This window comes from Pongo pygmaeus, chromosome 1 (genome assembly GCF_028885625.2).
Source record: "Pongo pygmaeus isolate AG05252 chromosome 1, NHGRI_mPonPyg2-v2.0_pri, whole genome shotgun sequence".
Lineage (NCBI taxonomy): Eukaryota > Metazoa > Chordata > Mammalia > Primates > Hominidae > Pongo > Pongo pygmaeus.
In genome coordinates this window covers 160,088,559-160,113,827 of record NC_072373.2, presented here as the reverse complement: position 1 = coordinate 160,113,827, position 25,269 = coordinate 160,088,559, and the positions used below count along the sequence as shown (strand labels likewise).

The 25,269-nt window shown below is 34.7% G+C and overlaps 1 protein-coding gene across 2 annotated transcripts in view; it reads right to left on the bottom strand.

Moving 5' to 3' along the window:
- Nucleotides 1-25,269, bottom strand: part of LRRC40 (leucine rich repeat containing 40) — a 60,545-nt gene that overhangs the window by 19,179 nt on the left and 16,097 nt on the right. For both annotated transcript variants that reach the window (XM_054482985.2, XM_054482994.2), the window contains exons 2-9: nucleotides 24,954-25,135; nucleotides 23,156-23,229; nucleotides 20,672-20,801; nucleotides 16,963-17,086; nucleotides 14,746-14,888; nucleotides 11,715-11,887; nucleotides 9,529-9,616; nucleotides 9,372-9,417 (exon numbers count right to left, since the gene is read on the bottom strand). In XM_054482985.2, the coding sequence (XP_054338960.1) occupies nucleotides 9,372-9,417; nucleotides 9,529-9,616; nucleotides 11,715-11,887; nucleotides 14,746-14,888; nucleotides 16,963-17,086; nucleotides 20,672-20,801; nucleotides 23,156-23,229; nucleotides 24,954-25,135 (960 nt within the window). The remainder of the gene's footprint in view (nucleotides 1-9,371; nucleotides 9,418-9,528; nucleotides 9,617-11,714; nucleotides 11,888-14,745; nucleotides 14,889-16,962; nucleotides 17,087-20,671; nucleotides 20,802-23,155; nucleotides 23,230-24,953; nucleotides 25,136-25,269) is intronic.

Here is a 25,269-nt window from a genome sequence, read left to right as displayed (position 1 = left end):
TGCAAGAGAACACTGCCTTCAACCTCAAACCCTTTTTTTATAAGAGTGCCAATCTGGCCAGGTGCAGTGGCTCACACACGTAATCCCAGCACTTTGGGAGGCCGAGGCAGGCAGATCACCTGAGGTCGGGAGTTTGAGACCAGCCTGACCAACATGGAGAAACCCCATCTCTACTAAAAATACAACATTAGCCGGGCGTGGTGGCACATGCCTGTAATCCCAGCTACACATGAGGCTGAGGCAGGAGAATCGCTTGAACCCAGGAGGCAGAGGTTGCAGTGAGCCGAGATCGCGCCATTGCATTCCAACCTGGGCAACGAGAGCGAAACTCTGTATCAAAAGAAAAAAAAAAAGAGTGCCAATCCTATTCATGAGAGTGGAGCCCTTAAGACTCAAATTTCCTCCCAAAGACCACAATTCTCAGTGCTGTTGCACTGGGGATTAAGTCTCAACAAAATTGTAGAGGGGAAACCATCACTGAAACCACAGCAGCACCCACTGGGGAATTTTACCAATCTGGCAGGACCTCACCCTTGGCAGGCACAGTATCACCACCACTGGAAGATATCTCCCGCCAATAAACTGGGGAGGCTTTAGAATCTGTACTCACTTAACATCTCCAACTTGAGATGCTCTTCTTACAAGGGTCTTTTTTTAAAATCTAAAATCGATCCTTTGAGCTTATCACAAACTGTAATGACTGTAAGATTTTCATGTCAGATTTCTAATTTGCAAACCTCAAACCCAGTTCTTAAAAAGATATTTTATAAACAATAAAAACAAATTTTTAAATTATAGTCCATTGATATTTACCTAGCCTACTGATGTAGAACAGAGAACAAGTAAATAACTATCAGGATTATTTGAAAGTCTGTGATAACAAAATAAGAAGGTTTAATACTATTTAGACAAATCAAGGATATCGTAGGGTAATTCCACACAATGCTACCTCATGAAATTGTGATCCTCAAAACACACCTTTCAAAAAGGTATTATCTGCATTCTACAGATAGAGATGTGTAGGTTCAACATAACAACACATCAATTAAAATGTAAAAATTATAATAATGATCATCTGTGGAGAATGATTTAAGTACTCTAGAAAAAGATTAATTTTTCAAAAATAATAACAATTTCAGAGTTATATTTGTAGGATATCTGGGACTTGTATATTTACTCTTCCTAGCAAAAGATAAATAACAGTACATTGCAGAAAGTTTATCTAAATCCTACATGAATCACTAGACTTCTGCTAGACACTGGGAAGAATATAAATTAATCACAACCAAAACTTAATAAGCTTTAAAAGAGAACAAGATTTTTCTTTGACACAGTGGAGTCTGAGGAATCTGTGGACCACGTTTCTACATTTGAAGCATCACAGACAAGTGCCTTTTAATGAAAGTTTAAGTTTATTTTAAACTGGTACATAACTTCATGCTTCTGGATTGTTCAGTTTCTTTAAAGTTAGCAGTCTCTACTCACTTCAGCACAAAGTTTTTATCTCATTTTACCAGCATCCTTTGAATCAAATGATCAGCACTGTTTTCAATTTTCACCAATCAATTTCTACCTCTAAAACTGAGAAAAGAGTAGTTAAAAAGCAGAGAAGAAAAGCTGAAGGAAAAAAAATATGAAGCAATGAAGTGTCCCAACTTTTTCCTCAAAGAGCTCCAGAAAATTTAGAGATAATTAAATGCAATTCCACTCTAACTATTGTTTAAATACTTAGGCCCCATTACCCCAAAATTCAGATTTAATTGGGTTAAAGTCTGGCCTGGGCATGCAGTGTTTAAAAAGCTCCACAGGTGATTCTTATGTGCCTCTATACGTATGTAGATTGCTCTTTCACTGAGCATCTTTTCACTGAGAAAATACTTATTACTTATAAATAATAAAGTTATGCTTTGATAAGGAAAAAGTCTTGGGCCTTTGTATGTATGTGCAAAGTTAAGTATTAATTCAAAATAAATGTTTCAGTTCTATTTGAAATTCCCCTTAGATTATGCACACACATAATTGTTCTCCATATGATTATCACAATTTTAAGAGTCTTGCCAATATATGCTTTGAATAATTCAACCTATTTTGAAGTCCAAAGGGATTTTCTAAGTATGTATTTTCTAAGTATGTATACCTGTACAAATACCAAGAAAAATGGAAGAGATAATTAAACCCCAGAAACTACAAATGTCAGGAAATACCAAGGGATTATTTAAATGTGATTGAACAACCAGGGAGAGAAGGAAGAGTGGTAAGATGTTAATAATATGACCAATTATTGGCAAGAAGCGAGCAACAAATAAATAATAAATAAATATGGCCCGGGCATGGTGACTCATGCCTGTAAATCCCAACACTTTGGGAGGTGAGGCAGGAGGATCACTTGAGTCTCGGAGTTCAAGACCAGAATGAGCAAATATCAAGACTCTGTCTCTAAAAAAAAAATAAAAATAGCCCGGTGTAGTGGTGCACACCTGTAATCCGAGCTACTTGGAAGGCTGAGGCACAAGGATTGCTTGAGCCCAGAAGTTCGAGGTTGCAGAGAACTAGTATAGTGCCACCGTACTTTAGCCCAAGAAACAGAGCAAGACCTCGCTTCTAAATAAAAAAAAAATCAAAAATTTAAAAAATTATTTTTAAGTAAATTACTCTCTCAGGCTTTGAATATTTATATTGAGATATTCCTCTTTTTATTATTTTTTAAAGTAGCTGAGCTGGATATTTTCTACTTCTGAACTTCTTAAACAATAAGGCCATTCCTTACATGCATTTGTTTTTGGCTTGGTTTTCCCTTGCTTTACAATCCTGTTCTAAAAAAATTTTCCCCATCCCCAAAAGAAAGGAGAAAAAAGGAAAAAAAAGAAAAAAGAAAAGAAAGAAACAGGGAAAGAGACAACATAAAGGTTGAAAGATAAAAGAGCTATGAAAAACTGAGAAGAAGGCAAAGATACATATATGGAGAAGTTCTCAGTAAAAGATTCTACTGACATTTGGCCAATGGGCTTTCAATTATTGCTTATTGTAGCAGACTGCTAGTTTTACCCAATTTTTGTTCTCCTTTTGCGTAGACTTCACATAGAAAATATACTTCCCAGAGATCAACTTCCATCATGACAGCAAGAGGAGCTCTGTTAATCTGCTCCACAGAAAAGCTGGTTAAAAAGTGTAAAAAAAAAAAAAAAAGAAAGAAAAAGGTCGAGGGGGATGCTGAGCACGGTGGCTCATGCCTATAATCCCAGCACTTTGAGAGGCTAAGGCAGGCAAATCATCTGAGGTCAGGAGTTCAAGACCAGCCTGGCCAACATGGCAAAAACCCATCTATACTAAAAATACAAAAAAAATTAGCTGGGCGTGGTGGCAGGTGCCTGTAGTCCCAGCTATTCAGGAGGCTGAGGCAGAATTCCTTGAACCTGGGAGGCGGAGGATGCAGTGAGCCGAGATTGCACCACTGCACTCCAGCCTGGGTGACAGAATGAGATTCTGTCCGAAAACAAAAACAAAAACAAAAATAATAATAATTTAAAGCCTCTGGAAATGATTCTATTTCTATTTATTTTGAGATGGAGTCTTGCTCTGAGTTGCCCAGGCTGGAGTGCAGTGGCACAATCTCGGCTCACTGTAGCCTCCACCTCCCAGGTTCAACTGATTCTCCTGTCTCAGCCTCCTGAGTAGCTGGGACTACAGATGTGTGCCACCACTTCTGGCTAATTTTTGTGTTTTTAGTAGAGATGGGGTTTCACTATGTTGGCCAGGCTGGTCTCGAACTCCTGACCTCAAGTAATCCACCTGCCTCAGCCTCCCAAAATGCTGGGATTATAGGCGTGAGCCACCATGCCTGGCCTTGGAAATGATTCTAATAGCAAACAGCAAATGAAGAAATAGCTGTTCAAGAAAATCTATGGAAATTTTGTAAGAGGTGAGTCTGTGGTATTTGAACCTAGACTGCTCCCTCTCTCCCCTCTTCTAGGTCAGAGAGGCAGAAACTCCACTCCAGAAGGCTACAACTGAGAACACAGGGTTCCCTCTCCCCCAACCCTCCAGCCCCAAACCCTATCTCCCAGCCAGAGGGCTTTCTTCCTGAGAGGAGTGTCAGCATTTCTCTACCAGCTTCCTGTTGCTAATGTTAAATCCCTGATGAGTAGGGTGAGGACTCCCTTCTTCCACTCTAGTCCCATGCACAGAAAGGAGGCTCTACCTCGAGCTTGGCATGATGAGAATACTGGGGCCCTGACTGCTCTTCCCCTGGCTCATAAGTTGCTGGTTCAAAGAAAGGAGAGGCAAACCAAGAGAACCTAAGTCTATTGCTGACTCCTTCTACTGAGTGTTCAGCTCCTAGAGGAGAGTGTTACTCTTAGAGAAGCTTGCCATCTTCCATATTCCCAGCTTCACAGCCTGTGCTCAAAGATTTTGCCTGGGGGAGAAACAGGTCATAAAAACGGTTCCTAATCTCTTCCCAAGGGAATTGACTTCACTCACAACAAAGCATGAAAGCTCTCAAAAACAATGAAGGTTATGGTAAAAGGCAGTTGGGATGAAATTCCTGGATCTACTGAAGGTACAGCCTAGACTGTATACAAGCAGACTGTACACAAGCTAGCTCACAGGAGAGAACCAAGGAATAAGACAACTACAGAAAAGCTGAGTGTCTGTAATAGTATCAGACAAAACAGACTCAAAACATTTTTTTATGTCAGGGGCACATTATAATGGAAATTTAACAACATATCCTTAAACAACCAATGGGCCAAAGAAGATATCAAAAGAGAAATCATAAAATACTTTGAGATAAATGAAAATGACACAACATACCAAAACGTATGAGCTGTAGATAAAGCCATGCTTAGAGGGAAATTTATAGCTATAAATGCCTATGTCAAGAAACAAGATCCCAAAATCAATAACCTAACTTTCCACCTTAAGATACTAGAAAAAAAGAACAAACTAAACTCTGGAGTCCTGATAAGATAAGTAAGCAACAATGAAAAGGGGTCCCAGGTGGGGGAGAACAGTTGTTCCAAGAGACAGCTAATCACAGACAACTTGCTGGCACAACATCCTGTTTCCAAATACCTCGCTCTGTACACAGCCCCAGCAGCAAGACCTCGTTCCACATAGCCCACTCCAACCATGAACATATAAAACTCCCCTCCAGCACCTGCCTCTTGGCAGACAGCCCCTTCTCTGCTGTACTACCTGTTGCATCCTTGCAACGTATCTTTGTACTTTCTCTAATAAATCTGCCTTTCTTTACTACAACTGTCTTGGTAAATTCTTTAACCACCCACAATGCTGGCCCCAGTCAGTCACACCTGCAATAGAAACCTAAACCAATTAGAAGGAAATAAATAATTAGAGTGTTAATTAATGAAATAGAGAACAGAAAAACAATAGAGAAGATCAATGAAACTAAACGCTCATTCTTTGGAAAGTCAACAAAACTGACTAATATCCAGCTAGTGTGGCCTAGAAAAAAAGAGAGAAGACTCACATTACCAGAATCAGAAATGAAAGAGAGGACATTATTACTAACCTTACAAAAATTAAAAGGATAAACTATGGCAACTATATGCCAACAAATTAAACAACTCAGATAAAATGGACACATTCCTAGAAAGATACAAACTACCAAAACTGACTCAAGAAGAAACAGACAATGAGTATATCTATAACACGTGAAGAGTAGTAAAAAAACCTAGCCACAAAGAAAAGCCCATGCCTAAATGGCTTCACTGCTGAATTCTACCAAACATTCAAAAAATTAATACCAATTCTTCATAAATTCACCCAAAAAACAAAAGAGGAGGGAACATTTCCCAACTCATTTTATGATGCCGTTATTAGGCTATCACCCAAACCAGAAAAAAAAAAATCACAAGAAAACAACAGATCAATAACTCTCAAATTCTCAACAAAACACTAAAAAACATATCTAGCAACATTTACAAAGAATTATACACCATTACCAAGTGGGATTTAACCATGGATGCAAGCTGATTTACCATCTGAAAATCAATTAAGGTAATACAGCATATTAACAGAATTTTTTAAATCACACGACCATCTCAACAGATGCAGAAAAAAATTGACAAAAACTCAACAACTCTTTTAGGATAAACACACTCAAAAACCAGAAGTAGAAGGGAACTTCCTTAACATGATAAAGGGCATCTACAAAAAACCCACAGTTAACCTAATGTTACTTAACGATGAAAAACTAGAAGCTTTCCCCCAAAGATGTCCAGTCTCAGTCCTTCTATTTAGTACTGTCCTGGAGGGTCTAGCCAAAGGAATTAGGCAAGAAAAGGAATAAAAGGCATCCAGATTGGAAAGGAAGAAGTAAAACTATCTCTATTTGCAAACAACATAGTCTTGTATATAGAAAATCCAAAGGAATACACCAAAAAATTATTGGAACCAATAGTTTCATCAAGGTTGCAGGATACAAGATCAGCATTCAAAAATCATTGTATTCCTACACAGTTGCAAAGAACAGCACAAAAATGGAATTAAGAAAACAATTATATGCCTAATAGCATCAAAAGGAATAAAATGCTTAGAAATAAACTTGAGAAGTATAAAACTTATAGTCTGAAAACTATAAAACATTGTTTAAGAGATTAAAGATCTAAAATGGAAAAACATTCCATGCTCATGAATGGAAGACTTAATATTGTTAGGATAATATTCCCCAAACTGATCTACAGAAATGCATAAACTTTATCTTTGTAGAAATTCACAAGTTAATTCTAAAATTCATATGGAATTGCAAGAAATCCATAATAGCCAAAGCAATCCTGAGAAAGAAGAGGAGCCCTCCTAAAGTAGGAGCCCTCAGTCTTCCTGATTTGATTTCAAAACTTGCTACAAAACAATGGTAATCAAGACAGTGTGGAACTGGCACAGGTCAGACATATAGATCAATAGAACAAAACCGATGGTAGGGAAATAAACCAATACATTCATAGTCAGTTGATTTTTTACAAGAATGCCAAGACCATTCAAAGTAGAAAGAATGCTCTTTTCAACAAATGGTGCTGAGAAACTGAATAGCCATGTACAAAACAATGAAATTGGACCCTTACCTCACACTGCATATAAAAGTAATTCAAAATTGATCAAAGACCTAAATTTTAAAACAATGGCAGTATAAAATGTTTAGAAGTATAGGCCAAATCTTTATAACCTAGCATTTTGTAAAGCTTTCTTAGATTTAAAAAAAATGAACAAAAAAAGAAAAAAAATGAAAAATTGGACTTGCTCAAAATTAAAACTTTTATACTTCAAAGAACAACATCAAGAAAATGAAAAGACAACCCACAGAGAACTATAAAATATCTGCAAATCATATATTTAACAAGCGATTTGTATCTAAAATATGTAAAGAACTCTTACAGCTCAATGATTAGAAAAACAATTAAAAAATAGACAAAGAATCTGAATAGCCATATCTCTAAAGATGCACAAATGACTAATAAAGCACAGGAAAAGACGCTCTATATTAATACTCATCAGAAAAATGCAAATCAAAGCCACAATGAGATGCCATTTCAGACCCAACAAGATGGCTAGAATCAGAGTCAGATGACAAATGTTGATGAGGATGATGACAAATGTTGATGAGGGGAATCAGAACCCTCATATACTACTGGAGAGAATGTAAATTGGTGCAGTTGCTTTGGAAAACAGTTTGGCAGTTCTTCAAATGATTAAACATAGAGTTATCATATGACCGAGAAATATGTTACTCCTAGGTATATATACCCAAGAGAAATGAAAACATACACTCACACTGAAACCTGTACATGAATGTTTATTACAGCATTATCCGTAATAGCCAAAAGGTCTTCCTGATCTACTAACTCAGTCACCATTTGTTCACTTATGCTATGGCCTAAATGTATGTGTTACCCCAAAATTCCTATGTTGAAATCTAACCACCAAGGTAACAGGTAGGGCGTTAAGAGGTAGGGCGTTTGTAAAGTAACTAGATATTGAGGGCAGAAACCTCATGAATGGGAATAGTGCCCTTATAAAAGAAGTCTTAGGGGGCTCGTTAACCTCCTTTTGCCATGTGAAAGCATGGAGAATGTGCCATCTATGAGAAACAGGTCCTTAGCAGACACCAAATCTGCTGGTGCTTTGATCACAGTTCTCTAGAACCATGAGCAATAAATTTATGTTATTTATAAATTACAGTCTAAGATATTTTGTTATAGTAGCCCAAACTGACTAAACAACTCACTTTCCAATGTCCACGTTTATTATTTTATTTTCCCCCATTCTCCCTATCTTTATGGAAGTGTACCTTTAAAACATTTCTGTTACCAATTTTCTTTTTGTGGGGTTTCTGGAAAGAATAAAATTATATGCATAGATTCACTCTCCCATCTTTGGATAGAAGCTGTCTAGCAGAAATGTTTGTACATAACTGTAACTTCCACTAAGTTCATCTTGGCTTTCTATTCATAAAATTTTGATCAGTCTGACATGACCTCTAACTGATTCATAACAGAATAATCAATTTGTTCTGGATGAGAAAGCATATTTGGAGAAGGAAACACTTTCCTTCGTAGAAAATAAGAGTCTTAGAAAATTATTTTAATAATTCACTTGAAGGATAAAGTAGAAAAAATAGCTAAACTATGCAATTATCTTACTCATTTAATATATGTTGACTGGCAACATAGTGCTAAGCTAAGCTATGCATAACCAACAGAGTTGTAAGCTAAATTAACAGCTACTGCATTTAGCCATTATGTTTTGGAGTGGTTTGTTACTTAGCAAAGCACTCGTACAACTATTTTTTTTTCAAAATGTTTTATTCTATAATGATAGACATGAAACAAAAACTGGGTATATGACATATTTAGTGAATTATTAAAAATTAAGTTTATTGTATTACTTTCACTTTTGGTACACGTTCTTGCTAAATTAACATACCCTGAAAAGTATGTTTTGTCTTAATTTTTGTCAGAGTTTAGCAAAGCTGTGCACGAAAAATAGATAATGAAATACTTGTCAATATACTTTCTAGTCAATAGAACCCATATATCCTGAAAGTCAAGTTTTACTCCTTTTTCAAAGGTGAAGTACTAAGTGCTTACTGAATCTTTTTTGTTAAATTTTCTAATTGGCAGACTTAACACAATTCAAAGGGATTACAGACAGAACATTATTATTGTGAGTTTAAACATATTTTTATAACCTCAGCATACTTACAGACTATATGGATTTAGAATTAGAGCCACACATGCCAGGATCTATTACTTCCAAATATGTATACCCAAAAGACATTTAAATTTATGTACTATTAATTCTTCACTACTTTTTATGAATCCTTCAAAATATAAGAGAACATTTTAAAGTACCTTTGATCTTGCTTCGTAGATATTTTAGGACTTCTTGTGTTCCTTTCTAGAAGGGTGGAGACAAAGACATTCACCAAGACATTCCTTGCAGTTTTAAGGATCAACATATATGTCTGAATTTCAATTTAACAAAGAGCTGAATTCCAAATATACTTACATTTATAATTTCTCTTCGAATTGTTCTCAAAGGATTTCCTTCTAATGCCAAAAATTTCAAATGAAGGTTCCCCAATGAATAGGGAAGACTATAAAAGATTAAATTGATCTCAGGAAAAGCATCAAATATAAGTATACTCCAACCATAGTTAACTATAAAACATCATATGGCAAACAACATATCACAGAATAGTCTCAAAGAAAGGCCAAGTAATGCAGACCTAAAACATTTCCTTTCAAGATAAATGCTAAACATATAAAAGAAAAATCAGGTTTGTTTTCAAAATTGTCATGCTGAGATTAATTTTTAAAAATGTGAGCTATAAAACATTTGTTAAATTATAACATTTGCTAAAAAAGTAAATGTTAAACATAAATTTGAATGAATCAGTGATTCAAGATAGACAACCTCACTGATACTAAATGTTTTGATTTTGCACTTAGAGCAAGGAAACAAAATTCTAATTGAAAAAAGATGACAAATAGAAAAAGATAATTTTTGAATGTCCAATTCATGTTTCCATTCAATAAAGAAAGTCATCTTCATCTCTGGCACATTTTAAAAACCACTTATACATAAAAATTCAATATCAATAAAATCTATTTAGCATTTACAAAATATAGGGCACTAGTATAGCGATATCAAGATTCTTGTTCTCAAGTCCTTGGTTAAACAAAGGAAAAAAACACATACAGCTAACTAAAATATAATAAGTATTATCTTACAATGCTGGTGGGAACATAAAATAGTAAGTCACTTTCGAAAGTGGAGTCTTTCAAACATACGGTCACCAAACAACTAAGCAAACACACTGCTACACGTTTACTCAGGAGAAATGAAAATAATGTCCACACAGAAACTTGCACAGATATTTACAATAGCAAAAAATCAAAAACAACTCAAATGTCCATCAACTAACTACTGAAAAGACACATGAACTGTGGTATATCTATCTCTGTACAATAGAATAACACTCAGCAATAAAAATAAAACTACTGATACATACAACCACATAAATCACAAAAACTTTATGTTACATGAAAGAAGCCAGACACAAAAACTACATCCTATGTAATTCCATTTATGTGACATTCTAAAAAGGACAAAACTATAGTAACATAGCACATCAGTGGTTGCCAGGGGTTGGGGTATGGAAAGGAAATTGACTCCAAAAGGTATGAGGAAACTTTTTAGGGAAATAGAAATGTTCTACATGGCTGTCATTATGGTTACACAAATATATACCTTTGCCAAAAATCATCAAGTTGTATGCTTGATTGGTAAATTTCATTGTATGTAAGTTACATATTAACAAATGAATATGATATAAAAAGCATATATAATAAGACAAATGCTAAACAAGTCATGTTGCTATGAGAGTAGAAATATAGACACTGGTGGGGCTTTAAGGGAGAGAAAGGAGTAGCAAAAACCAGATTTGGGCTTAAAGTGAAAAATCAAATACTATTAGGCAAAAAAAAAGCACTCTAGGGTAAAGGAATAAAACAAAGAAGAGTTGGTATATTTGTAGCTCAATGTAGTCAGAGAGCAAGACACCTGTATGAGCGAAAGACGACAAATGATGCATTAAGTCTGATTGTAAGACACCCTTGAATGTCAGGCTAAAAAGTCTAGAGTTTATCTTACAATATGGTGGTTCCCAATTAATTGCTGGTTGGAAGACCAGAAGACCATCAAATTCTAGGAACTGTTTTAAAGAAAACAAAGAACAAAAATTCTAGGGCCCTGTCATCAGAGATTCTGATTCATTTAGTGTCCCAGAATCTGTATTTTTTTTTCCTTAATGTTTCTCAAATGATTCTAAAACGTACCCATATTTGGGAAACAGTGCTATGGCAATGCTTTTAAAGTAAATACATTCCAGCGTTCTTAGAATTTAGTTCTAGGGGGTAACTAGAACTAAATTTACTCTAGTAATAATACTAATACTACTGATAATCTAGTTAGAGTAAGTCATAAATATGTCTGCTTCTATTATCATATCAAGCTTGCTGTTAAAGACAAAATCGAATTAATCTTTATCTGTACATAATTACTGCTCAATCAATATTTAGTGAATTCAATTTAGAAAAAAAGGAACCTCTTGGTTTTTTAACAAATATTTCAAATTATGAATTATAACCAAATACAAACACAATTTATATTCATTTGATATTTAAACTTACCTACTAATATCATTGTTGCTTAGGTCAAGCCTTTCCAAGGACTGTAGTAGTATAATTTCATCTGGAACAGATTTTAACTTGTTATCCCTCAGGTCTAGCACAAGAATTGAATTCAGATGTTTAAGATGTTCTGCCTCTAACATTTCAATCTGGTTTTCACCTACGTGCAATTCCTACAAAATCAAAGATGAGTTATGTGTATCTCTGTATTCAATTTTAGAGTAGATAATGAAAATAAACTTGTAGGTACTCTTAATTTCAAGTGATTGAAAAACACATAGAAAAAATGCAACTTTATAAATATCAAGATGTTTAAATTTTCAATTATAGTTAGGCTATCTTTCAGCTAAAGAAGAATGGCAAATGAGAAAATTTTTTGGCAATTTAAAAATAATTAAAGGTTGAATCTGGCAGAAACATCAAGTTTATAAAACCAAAGTAGGCTGGGTGCAGTGGCTCACGCCTGTAATCCCAGCTCTTTGGGAGGCTGAGGCGGGCAGATCACAAGTTCAGGAGTTTGAGACCAGCCTGGCCAAGATGGTGAAACCCCGTCTCTACTAAAAATACAAAAAATTAGCCAGGTGTGGTGGCTGTAGTCCCAGCTACTCAGGAGGATGCGGCAGGAGAATCGCTTGAACCCAGGAGGCGGAGGTTGCAGTAAGCAGAGATCACACCATTGCACTCTAGCCTGGATGACAGACCAAGAATCCATCTCAAAAAAAAAAAAAAAAACCAAAGTAGAGAAATAATTTAGTAGTTACATTTAAATAATAAAAATATAAATCCAAAAACTACTTGCAAAACAAAGTAATATCAGTTTTTTAAAAAGTTATTTATATTATGCAGTTGGTCCTTGAACAACAAGGGTTTAAACTGTGAGGGTCCACTTTTATATAAATTTTTTTCAGAAAATATATTGAAATTTTATTTGGAGATTTGTGACAATTTGAAAACACTTGCAAACCAACTGTGTAGCCTAAAAACATTTTAAAAATAAAAAAAAGTTACAGATGTCATGAATGCATTTAATATATGTAGATACTAGTTTATCACTGACTACCATAAAATATATACAAATCTATTATAAAAAGTTAAAATTTATCAAAACTTACATACAACTTACAGAGAAACGTAAACAAATGTGAAGATGCAGTCATACCTACATAAAACTAGGCCAGGCACGGTGGCTCACGCCTGTAATCCCAGCACTCTGGGAGGCTGAGACAGGCGGATCACCTGAGGTCAGGAGTTCGAGACCAGCCTGGCCAACATGGCAAAACCCCATCTCTATTAAAAATACAGAAATTAGCTGGGTGTGGTGGTGGGCACCTGTAATCCCAGCTACTCGGGAGGCTGAGGCAGGAGAATCACTTGAACTCGTGAGGCGGAGGTTGCAGTGAGCTGAGATTGCACCACACTGCACTCCAGCCTGGATGACAGAGCGAGACTCTGCCCCAAAAAAAACAAATAAATCAAAGACTCTGCCTCAAAAGAAGATAAATCATAACTACATAAAATTAACTGTAGTACACACTGTACTAGTATAATAATTTTGTTGCCACTTCTTGTTGGTACTGTGGTGAGCCTATGTTGTGAATATCCACTTAAAACCTGTATGAAGCTAATCATTTCCAGGTGAGCAGTTCACCTCTCCAGTAAATTGCGTGTCACAGTAAAAAATGATCTCTTGCAGTTCTCATGTGTTTCTCATAGTGTTTAGTGCAAAACCATAAATTTCAAATAACATCATGGAACTAATATGAAGTGCCACTAGCGATGCTGAAAGTTCTCCCAAGAAGCAGAGAAAAGTCATGACATTACAAGAAAAGTCGAATTGCTTGACATATACCACAGATTTAAGTTGCTCACCATTTCAGACAGATGATTCATCTTGTAAGCAGATGATATAAACTTATGGTATCAATACAGCATGGTACTATAAACACAGTTGATCCTTGAATGACAATGGGTTTTAGGTTTGAACTGCACAGGTCCACTTATATGTGGATTTCCTTCCACCTCTGCCATCTCTGAGACAGCAAGACCAACCCCTTCTCTTCCTCCTCCTCAGCCTACTCAACATGAGGACAATGAAGATGAAGACCTTTATGATGACTGACTTCCATTTAATTAATAGTAAACACATTTTCTCTTCCTTATGATTTTCTTAATAAGATTCTTTTCTCTAGCTTACTTTATTCTAAGAACATAGTACATAATACATATGGCATACAAATTATATGTTAATCAATTGTTTATGTTATTGGTAAGGCTTCTGGTCAACAGGAGACTACTACTAGTTAAGTTTTTGGGGAGTCAAAAGCTACACAGATTTTCAACTCCATGGGGGTCAATGCCCATAACCTTTGCATTGTTCAAGGATCAACTGTAATCAGTTTGTTACTTAACATTTTCATTAGTGATTATTTTATATACTGATTTGCCATTAATAGAAATTATAATTATCAGATGGAAAATTATTCTTATTAAAGGAAAACTTTTTCAGTTCATTTTATATGTTATCGTTCTGTTTAAAATAAACTCTTTAAAACACTAGAGCTTAAAGGTATACATAAAAAAAGGCAAATCATGGCAAATTTAGAAGACAGCATTAATTCTACATACTTAAAGCCAAAAGAATGTAATTCATTTCAAACATACTTGATTATGATTACGTAAAGGTGAGAGGTGACACTTTATAGAATTAGGTACATAATCCTGGTAGGTATTCCAGGTCTCCTACTTACAATTTTAGCCTCTTTATCTACTACTTCTCCAGTTATGAACTACTTGTCAGATGAAATGGACAAATCTCTATTTTTTAAATTATTTCTTTTAAAAAATGTATTACTAAAAATACTACTAATGTAAGTAATCATATTGAAATTCTGAAAAGTATTAACATAGGAAAAACACAGTACTTATAACTAATACACGCTCCCAATGTAAAACAAGATTAGCTCCTTTAAAAATGCATTTTAATAATTAACTTTTGGAAAATATAGTTATTTAATAATCAACTAAATAGTACCTTCAACAGACTACAAGAAGGAAATTCTGGTAGAAAACGTAATTTATTCCTCTGCAAATAAAGCAATTCTAGTGATTCCATGCCAGCCAATTCAGGAGGTATAGTTTCCAAGAGATTTGAATTACAATCCAAATGCTTCAACCCTGTAACATATATTCGGTAAAAAACAAAAATAGAGAAAAAAAAATTAGCTTCTGATCGTATACAACTTTAAAGAATGTGTAAGAAATCGCTATGAGGACTTATGAACCTGTGCCATATAATCAAGAATATTCAAACACCATTGAATTAAATAAATGTAAATTTTTCTACATTTAATTATAATTCAAGAGAAATAGTAACATAAAAATTATTATTTAGGCCAGTTGTGCTGTAATGCCAGCACTTTGGGAGGCCCAAGGTGGACGGATCACTTGAGTTCTGGAGTTCAAGACCAGCCTGGGCAACATATAGTGAAACATCGTCTCTACTAAAAATAAAAAAAAAATTAGCTGCGCATGGTGGTGCATGCCTGTAGTTCCAGCTACTTGGGAGGGTGAGGTAGGAAGAATGGTTGAGCCTGGGAGATCGAGGCTGCACTGAGCTATGATCACGTCATTGCACCCCAGCCTGGGCAATTTAACAACAGTCCCGGTCATTTTTGTAATACATTTAAAAATAAAGTTCTGGTACTCTGTTAAAGTACAACTAAATGTACTCTGTGTAACAGCTTAAAAGTATCATTGTCATGGCTGAGAAACGAAAGCATCTGGTCATTAATAACACTGGATATTAGAAAAATTACTATAAACTCAAATGTATTTTTCAGTTGATTTATCTATATGTTCCTATCTCTCAAGATATTTCCACTCAAAAAGTCCATGTTGCTTATATCTTCGTTCTAGATATATTTTACATTTAGCTGCTCTTTATAATATCCTTATTGAAAAAAATGACAATTACAGCAAAATCTTAACTATTGGTATCCCAGGTAAAGACTCCTCTAAAATGTCAATTTGATTTAGGGCAGATTTAACTCATTTTAAAACTCCAATTTTAAACAACAAATAACTATTAATCTAAAGCAAAACAACACAATTTTAGAAATTTACCTCAAAACTATCTGCAATTGAATGCAGGCAATCATTTCTATGACTTGTCAAACAAAAGGGAGGTTTTTAAAATTGAAGAAGGCTTACAAATGATCAGAAAAAAAAAAAAAGGCTAACCATCAACCAAGAAATAGTAACAAAATAACATTTTAATTAATTTATTTTATTTTATTTTTTTTGAGAGAGAGAAGAGGTCTCACTATGTTGCCCAGGCTTGAGTGTAGTGGATATTCAAAGGGGCAATCCCACTATTGATCAGATGGGAGTTTTGACCTGCTCTGTTTCTGACCTGCGTTGGTTCACCCCGCCTTCGGCAACCTGGTGGTCCCCCACTATGGGAGGTCACCATGATGATGCTGAACTTATGTGGATACCCGATTGGCATAGCGCACTACAGCCCAGAACTCCCTGGGCTCAAGCGATCCTCCTGCCTTAGCCACCTGGGTAACTGGGACTACAGGCACATGCCACAGTGCCTGGTAATAACAGTTTCTTTAAACAAACAAACAGAAAAATCACTAATGATTTTAGACTCTTAAGAATTTTATAATGAAGTATACTAATTTAAAAGGTACTAAAATGTACCTTGACTTTTTTAATCCCTTAATGTTAGTTCTACAATACTTCAAATATTATGGTTTGATGGCAAACTTTAATAGAACCAATAAATTTTGACATTTTGGTTTTTTTAAAAAAGATTGACAACCTGGGACCTCACACAAAACAAGACTTATTTCTCGACATTATTACTTATGGACCATGAGGAGGCTACAGCTATAATACAACTACATATCACAGGTAGATTCACCAGTAAGAGGGGACTAACCTCTTTATGAATGTTGAATGAATGAACAAAAGACAGTATAGCTTAGGTATATAATCCTACTACAACTAATAATCATATTTTCTTCTTTTTCATATGCCTAAGTATCTTTATGATGGTATTTCTTTAGACAGTTGATACATAATAATGGTATGGAGAAAATCTGACTAGTTGCTATTGTTTGCATTTACCACTATAAAAATCTACTACTTTAGATCTCTATAACTATATTAAAAATTACTTTCTAAATGTAAGTTGCACCAACTTCAAATTTATGTATTATGTAAAACAGAAAATACTTACTTTTCATTCTATTTATTTCTGCTGGCAAACTCTTCAGTTCATTACTAGAAAGATTGAGTCGCACCAGACTGGACAGAGAAGAAAAACTTGCAGGAACAGCTGTAAGACGATTGTTTGAAAGATCCTTTAAAAAGAGAAAGATAAAATAAATGAATAAACAAGTAAAAAAATAAATAAATAATGCCCTAAAAAAGGATTTCAAATTTTTGAAGGAATTACAACATAAAAGAGACTACTTAAGATGTGATAAGTTGTGTAACCCTCATTCACTGAAAATTTCACAGATCATCATTCATTTCAAGATTGTTTTTCAATATCTGCAGGCCCACTATATGTTCATCAATGGTAGTAGACACGATATAAATGAATTCTAACTTCAAAAATATTTTACATAACGGATTCTGTTAAAACTAAGTCATGCCATATTATGCATCATATTTTCAATGCAAAAATTCATGTATTCATCCTATATTTATTAAGTGCCTAAGAAGAATTAGGCATATTATTAATAAACTGTCATGTAAAATGAAAAACATCTTTGCAAGAAACAAACATTCCTGAGAAAAGGAAAAATGAAGCTGAAAAAAATGGCCATTCAAATTTTTGGGGAAAAAAAAATATTTTCTGTTGGTTCTGCTGACCTCAGAAAGTGAGATCTGACTGGTACCAGAAGTCTACCCGCTACTTTTCATTCACTCAAGATTGCTTAATTAATCGCTATACCTCAATGTTTCTTTAAATGATTATGTTTGCTTTTTCTTTAAATAGTTTTAAGAGAACTTTTTTTTGAAACTCCCTTTAAAAGACGTTGTTATGAATCAGGTAATTTTTATAACACTCAAATTAGGTGTAAATTGCTCCACTACATAACAGCAAAGTGTTAAGTAGTGTCAACGGCAACAATGAATAAGATTTTCATTTAATATAACATTAAGCAACCTAACACTAAACAATTCATTTAATCTAACAGTAACATTTTGTAACTCTGAAGAAACCAAGAAGATAGAAAAAGGTAAAAATACTGGGTCAAATCTTTTTTTAAAAACATACTGTTATAATTATTTTATAACAATATATTATCATAATCTACAACACACAACATATTCTACAACTCTAATACTAAAAACTCTAAGAATCAAAAGATTGATAATAAATAAATATTTTGTAATATCAAAAGTTACTAACACTAAATGCAATGTGGTATCCTGCACTGGACTCTGAAACAAAAACGAGGACATTAGTGGAAAAACTGGGAAAATCTAAATAATGTCTGCAGTTTAATTAGTATTGTACCAATGTGAACATCTGAGTGTTCCTGTGGTTATATCAATATTAACATTAAAGAAAGTTAGATGTAGGGTATATGAGAACTCTTTTACTATATTTGCTTTTCTATAAACCTAAAATTATTCTAAAATAAAAAGCCCAAAATAAAAAGTTATTAACAAAAAACTTAATTCAGAAATTGTCAAAGCAGTTTTAAAAACCCAAATAATTCTAATAAACTCCCTTGTAAGTTCTACATAAAATTACTAATAAAGTTAAATAATTACTGCTGTTAGTAACTGTTAGCTATAAAACATAAATACACTGTATATAAATTAATCCATATTTATGCCAAGTCATTCCTTTAACAATTAGTTGCATTGTGCTAAGCAGTTTTATATAAGTTTAAGAAATATTACTAGTTTAAATTATAGGTGTTTAATCTGTTTTAATACATTGTTGCTCACATTTATGATTTATTTGATACTGAGTCTGTAGAACACAATTCTGAAATGAAATATTCTTTCATTATGCAAATGAGTCTCTGGGAACATGTGGGTGGATAGTAGAAATTTTATTTATTTTAAATTTTCCTTTCAGCTCTCAACTCCAAATAGACTCTTTTAAATCAACTGCTACCTTTTACCACCAATTTTTATAAGAAAATCAGATGGCTTCCTCCTTTGCCATTCATTTTATCTACCTATGCCTTTTACTTTCCAAACCTTATTTCCCATTAGATCATATGGAAAGACAAGAAGACATTGAAGGAAGGGTTGAGAAGAGTATATATTTTGACTTTTAAACTCTAGAGCAAATGAGGGAAATATCAAGGAGGATGTACACACAGCAAAAATAGAAAAGGAGTAATTTCTTCCTTTAATGAAAAGCAAGCTAAAATGACAGGAGTTTTCCAAAACATGTAAAAGGGAAAAGAGTAACAATGCAATATGAATTAACTACGTGAAGTAGATATTATATATTAGTACCTTTGATTTAATACAGCTAAAGTCTTTCAGATGGTGTAGCCTACAGTGGAATCTTACTCCTTTGGTGGTAAAATGGAAAAAAAAAAAGAGATGGATACACTTTGGAGTCAAATTGACTTATACTCAAATTCTAATTTTGTTACTTATTAGTTGTGTTACTTTTGACAAATTTTCTTTTCTCTGTCTCTTTCTTTCTTCCTTTCTCTCTCTTTCTTTTTTTTTCCTCTCTCTTTTTTTGAGACAGGGTCTTCTGTCACCCATGCTGGAGTGCAGTGGCTCAATCATGGCTCACTAAAGCCTTAACCTCCCTGACTCAGGCAACTTCCCTGCCTCAGCCTCCTGAGTAGCCGAGACTTATAGGCACGTACCACCACACCCGGATAACTTTTGTATTCTTTGTAGAGACAGGGTTTTTGCCGTGTTTTCCAGGCTGGTCTCGAACTCCTGGGCTCAAAAAATCCACCCACCTTGGCTTCCCAAAGTGACGGAATTACAGGCACGAACTACCACACCCAGCTCCAAATTTCCTTTTTATCAGCTTTACTTTCTTATTGTATTAGGGGATAAAACTGCCTACCTTGCCATATGTAATGCTCAAAGATAAATGTCTATTGTTTTTATTATTCTTAATAATATGACTAGGCTAGCAGTGGTGGCTCATGCCCATAATGCCAGAACTTTGGGAGGCTGAGGCGGGTGGATCATTTGAGGTCAGGAGTTCAAGACCAGTCTGGCCAACATGGTGAAACCCCGTCTCTACTAAAAATACAAAAATTATCCGGGCAGCAGTGGTGCATGCCTGTAATCCCAGCTACTTGGGAGGCTGAGGCAGGAGAATCGCTTGAACCTGGGAGGTGGAGGTTGCAGTGAGCAAGATCACTGCACTCCAGTCTCGGTGACAGGGTAAGACCATGTCCTCCCAAAAATAAAATAATAATCATAATATGACTAAAATAATATTTGTATTGCTTTATAGTTATCTGTATTTAAGGTAAGTGAAACAATAGAATTAAAATTTTGCCAGGAAGTGTGGCCATTTTGAAAAGTAGAGAAGACAGACCTTCAATGAATTACCTGGACATTTGGAAGGCAGAAGGGCCACAGGTAATATAAAGAAGGAAATGGAAATGGGCATAGACAAGAGAATTGATATATGCTAAAGACATATTTCCTCTATTCTGCTACACTGTAAAGCCTGTGAATAACAAAGTAATCTTCATTGCACCTTTCCCAAACTCTTCCTAAATTAAAACTTAAAGTTGATTTCATAATATAGGAAAACCAAATTTACAGTGACAAATTTAGCTATCTTATTGAAATGCACATTTCTGATAATCTAATCAGAAAATCAGCTGTCCATGTTCCCACAGTTTCAATTATGTATCTAATTTCTCAGCCTGATGAAAAATCCCACCAGCCCCAAATTATACAAAAATTGGAAAATCACAACTTACTAAATCTTCTAAATTGGAAAATTGTTCAAATCCCTCTGATATACAGGTTAATTCATTATGCTGGAGATACAGGCACTTCAGGTTTCTTAGGTTTGTAATTTCTTCAGGGAGTATTTTCAGTTTGTTATGGCTATTGGTTGATAAAATAAATGATGAATAATTTAGTGGCAATACAATAAATATTTATCAAAGACATTTCTTGCTAACCAATGACACTGGACTCATAAAAATCAAATATAGTTACTAACTTCAAGTACTTATCAAAATTCATATCCAAAAATATGTACTCATTAAAATAATAGTAATCTAAAGTAACCACATTGGGGTTTCAAAGAAAAATAACAAAGAAATAAAGGCTTTTAGCCAAACATAAATAATTTGTGATGTTTTGATTACATGCTTATAATCAACTCTTGATTTGACATGCAATGTGATAGGACATACTAGACTCTTAATTTGTTATACTGTGATATGCTTTGGTTGTGTCCCCACACAAATTTCATCTTGAATTGTACTCCCATAACTCCCAGATGTTGTGGGAGGAACCGGGTGGGAGATAGTATGAATCGTGGGAGTGGTTTCCCCCATACTGTTCTCGTGGTAGTGAATAAGTCTCATGAGTTCTGATGGTTTTATCAGGGGTTTCCAATTTTGCATCTTCCTCATTTTTCTCCTGCTGCTGCCATGTAAAAAGTGCCTTTTGCCTCCCACCATGATTCTGAGGCATCCCCAGCCATGTGGAACTGTAAGTCCAATTAAACCTCTTTTTCTTCCCAGTCTCAGGTATGTCTTTATCAGCAGCATGAAAATGAACTAACACATACTATAACTGACTTTCAGAATTTTGATAAAGCTATATGCACACATATACCACAATGGAGTTACATCTTATATGTTCGGTTTTAAGGCAAAAATAGCTATTTCTGTTTGAGGACCTAGGATGTCAAGTTGAATGTAATATGGAATTCCACTCTTCTTCATACTTGGTCTTTTCAGTTAAGCCCTTCTGTAGAGATATTCAGTGTAATGGTTTAGAAGTCCCAAATCATGGAGGATGATACACTCCGTGATAATTAAGAGATGACTGAACTAGTTCCCAGGTTTATCACAACTTAAATATTCACTTTTGAATTCCATGCTATTTTCATGCCATATACAGTTACTTTACAAATAACAGGGGGAAAATGGGAAATATAAGGTTCTTACAATAACCCTAAATTACAGTAAAATAAAACTAGTTGGGACAAAAAAAGTCAAAAGATGTCTTCTAAAACAAGAACCAATAATATTGTTAAGTTGGTTACTGTTATTGGTTACCTAGCTGAAATCTTTGCACACTTGATAGGGATCTAACTGGGCAGAGATACAATTTTAGCTATAGATTTCCTCCATCTTCTCCTTTTCTTAGCTAATTACTCCATCCTAAGATTCATACTTTTTTTTAAACTTCTTCACTGAGAACACACCTACATACTCTTAAGTATAGAATCCAAAGCTTAAGCCATGTCACTCAACACTTACTGCTTCCTCTCTTCCTCTCAACAATCCCCACTCTTGTCTTTACAGGCCACGTCTATGCCTTTGACTTGTAAGGGGAAGATACTCTGATGGAGTTCTAAATAATTAGCACCTTTTTATGTATATATATTTTCATTGGCCAACGGTAATTTTATGTTTTCCACCAAATGAGGAGTGTTACTGGGAGGGACTATTTTCCCTCATACCAGTTAGCTTATCTCCAGAAAACAAACTTGACTATATTATGTTACATAGATCTGTAACCGTATCTATTTTATAAGCCACAGTTTTTCAAACTATGCTTTAAGTTCCTAAACCATTTATTTCTACTCCAAAATAAGACCTCTTTAAATCTCCTTTCCCATAGCCTATGTCTATATAACAAACATAAGGCAAAGTTATTCTTTCTTAAAAGTCTGGGTATGTATCAGAAAGCAAACAGAGTTAGCTACAATTTTTGCCACTGAACATCCCATGTACCAGTATGTCCATGACAGTTACAAAAATATATCCATAGAACCCCAGGAGTCCTTGGAGAAGTTTAAAAACGACTACTAATAAAAACTACGAAGTATTTCATTTATGAAAGAATTGTTTTACATTTCTTCCTTATTGTTTAGATATTTTTAGAATATCAAGGTAACTTAAAAGTTGAGACATCAACAAAGAGGTTTACTACAATAACAAACCACTAAGAATTGTTTTATAAAAAAAAAAATTTAAGCATTTTAAAAAAATCAACTAGCCTTGCATTTGTAAAATCAGAAATGATGGGGGTAATGCTAAAACAAAGAAAAAAACATACAAACTAAGAATTAAAGCTTTAAAAAACTGTAAATTCTTATTCTGCTTTAACTACTTTCTGAGAAAATTCAAAGATATTTTTTAATGTTGTGAAAATTTAAAGAATATTAGATTTAAACCATTATAAGGGCAATAATAGAAGTAAATAAGCTTAATTTTTACCTGACATTAAGTTTCTGAAGATTTTGTAGCTCTCTTATAGCAGAAGGAAGGGATGTCAACTGATTATCATGTATCTAAAAGTTTTTAAAAGACAAAGTCAATATTCTTAGTCTTATCATTAACAATATATAAGCTTTGCCAGTGTACAAAACTATTAGTCAGTAATCTCCTGTTCCTCAAATTCAACGGCAACAAGTTGAACTACTGAACTACTGTTCAACATACTTGTTCTGTATGTAGAACAGTTTGAAGATGACCAAACGGCTGTTCAGAAATCATGAAGTAAGGCCAGGTGCAGTGGCTCACACCTGTAATCCCAGCACTTTAGGAGGCCGAAGAAGGCAAATCGCTTGTACCCAGGAGTTTGAGACTAGCCTAGGCAAATTAGTGAGACCTTGTCTCTACAAAAAAAAAAAAAAATTCTAATTAGTCAGGCGTAGTGGCGCACACCTGTAGCCCCATCTACTCAGCAAGCGGAGGTGGGAAGATCGCTTGAGCCTAGGAGGTCAAGGCTGCAGTGAGCCCAGATTGTGCCACTGCACTCCAGCCTGGGCTACAGAGTGAGACCCTGTCTCAAAAAATGGAAGAGAAGAAAAGAGAAGAGAAGAGAAGAGAAGTCATGACGTGTTAAGTCATCCACTTTAAATATTATACTAAGAAAAATTTCAACTCATTAGTAGAGTTTCAATTTCAAAGAAGAGACGAGGGGGTCAGAAACTAAAAACAGCTCTCTGATGATATGATTTATGTCAATATATACAAAAATTATATGAGAAAAGAGAAAGGGACTTTTCTTATGTTCTCACAGAATCACAGTTTTTAAGGTAGAAAGAACCTTAGAGTAAGCCAATCCATTCATTTTACAAATGAAGAAAATAAAAAATTGATCTACTTAGATTCTACTTTTCAACACATGAATTGGAGGATTTTTTATGTTGATAAGTAAAGTATACCAGATGGTGAAGCCTGCAGATTCTGAAATATACTACTTATGCTTCACTTTACCACAGGACATGGCAACAAAGGACTAAAAAGAATCTCTGAATAAAAACACAAAAAAATTAAGTTCAATAATTTAACTCAATGAGGTTGAAGGCAATATATATATATACTTGCTTTAATATCTAGAATAATAATGATAAAAATAGTAACAATAGGCCAGGCGCAGTAGCTCATGCCTGTAATCCCAGCACTTGGGAGGCTGAGGCAGGAGGAGAGTTTGAGGACAGGAGTTCAAGAGCAGTCTGGGAAACATAGTGAGACCCTCATCTCTACACACACACAAAAAAATAGCCGGGTGTGGTGGCATGCACCTATAGTCCCAGCTACTTGGGAGACTGAGGCAGGAGAATTGCTGGAGCCCATAAGTTCAAGGCTGCAGTGAGCCATGATCACGCCACTATTTTGCCTGTGCAAAATAGTAATAAGAAAAAAAAAGATGAGCAGAAATAACCACTTGTTGAATATTGATTCTGTTTGTATTCATTAAAATTTATTTAATTCTACAAACAAAATTTTTAAATAGGTAGTAGTATCAGTCTTGGTTTATAGATGTGGAGACTAAGGCACAGAGAGGTAACTCTCCCCACGTCACACAGCCATTTAGTAGCAGAAGTCAGAATTAGAAACTTGGTGTTCTGATCCTGCACTTTTAACCATTATGCTATGCCTAGCATGATAATTTACCATCTGTCCTTGCATTACCAACTCAACATGAAAGGTTTTCTGCTACCAAAGCCTAAATTTAGCTTTAGAGTCTCTTCAACTAATAATCCATATTTATAGTCAGTCAACTTACATCAAGAACAGTCAGTGCAGGCAAGAGTCGTAGGTCATCTGTAAGTGACTGAAGTTTATTGTTTGATATTATTAGTTTGGTCAAATCTGTCTGCTCCCACCATCTTTCAGTAGCACCAAACGAAAGATTCTGATTAGCTTCCTCAGGGATATCCACATTTATTCTCCAGACACACTGCGGCACTAGTTCCATCAGCACCACACCAGGAAGAAAAAAAAAAAAAAAAAAGATGAAAACAAGAACTAGATACTAAGTGACATGCTTTTATAATAGCCATTCCATTTATCTATTGAAAAACATTTTCTAAAACAAAAAA